General features: G+C 28.4%; 1 protein-coding gene across 1 annotated transcript in view; it reads right to left on the reverse strand.

Moving 5' to 3' along the window:
• PBK (PDZ binding kinase) overlaps positions 1 to 1,120 on the reverse strand; it is a 12,371-nt gene continuing 11,251 nt past the window's right edge. The window contains exons 4-5 of the mRNA XM_019636112.1: positions 733 to 875; positions 1 to 197 (exon numbers count right to left, since the gene is read on the reverse strand). Of these exons, the coding sequence (XP_019491657.1) occupies positions 1 to 197; positions 733 to 875 (340 nt within the window). The remainder of the gene's footprint in view (positions 198 to 732; positions 876 to 1,120) is intronic.

Raw genomic sequence — 1,120 nt, forward strand, 5'->3', positions numbered from 1 at the left:
CTATTTAAAGTATAATGGCATAGTTACCTTTAATCCTCTTGCCACGTTCAAAGCAACTTTTAAAATTATGGGTGCTGGAAAAGGACCTTGGTTGTCTTTATTTCGTTCTTCTATTAAGTCATTTAGGGACTTTTCACCACCATATTCCATAGCAAGACATAGACTACCATCACTGGCTGCAGCGAAAGCACGATAGCCTTAAAGAAACATAACATTGTCTTATTACAATAGGGAAGACCAACAGCAACATTTGAGTTTTTTACAGTAAAGTAATGGAAAACGGGTCTGGATTAACGCTGACAAATATACAAAACTATTATTTACAAAACTAATTCAGTTGATCTAATTTAAAATGTTTGCAAATAGTATCACAAATTAAAATTAAAATATTTTCAGCATTCCTAAATATAGTGGTTCACCAGCCCTACAAATATTAAAAATGACAATAAATTATCTAAATGAAGATCATTTTATATTCCTGAATTCTCCATAGTACTAGCACCATAATGACTATATCTATTCCCATGAAATTTTAAATATATACTTAAGCATCTAAAAATATTATACACTACTTTTTATTTCAGAATGTTCACATTAATTTGATTCTTACCAAATTCTACCACTGTCCTCTTCATTTTTCATTAGTGAAATCGGTAATGAGATTATATAAACTGTTTCTGGATAAACAATTATATTATACCAAATACTACTACCAAATAAATTTAAACTTACCTACAATGTTTGGATGATGAAGGTTTTTCAAAATCTTAGCTTCATCAGTTAGTCTCTTTTGATACATATTTTGATAATAATCATTACATTTAGAATTAATCTTTTTCACAGCCCAAGGAGAATTAGACAAGCCTCTTGGAGATCTTTAAAAAACAATTATAAAATGTATAGAAAGATTAATAATCACAACACATTTCAAATGACTAAGAAAAACTTCCAAATTCTGAAAAGAACTTGACAGTAATTTGTTTTTTTAAAAAACATTTACAGTATTTTATACAATCAACACCTTTGCTATATATCCTTTTTAATTGAAAGATAAACAGCTGACATATTGACTGATTATAAGAAAAGTGTGTATCTATTGCTGGAAGGGAGAAGATAAAAA

This window comes from Hipposideros armiger, unplaced genomic scaffold, assembly GCF_001890085.2.
Source record: "Hipposideros armiger isolate ML-2016 unplaced genomic scaffold, ASM189008v1 scaffold_27, whole genome shotgun sequence".
In the NCBI taxonomy this organism is placed as follows: Eukaryota; Metazoa; Chordata; class Mammalia; order Chiroptera; family Hipposideridae; genus Hipposideros; species Hipposideros armiger.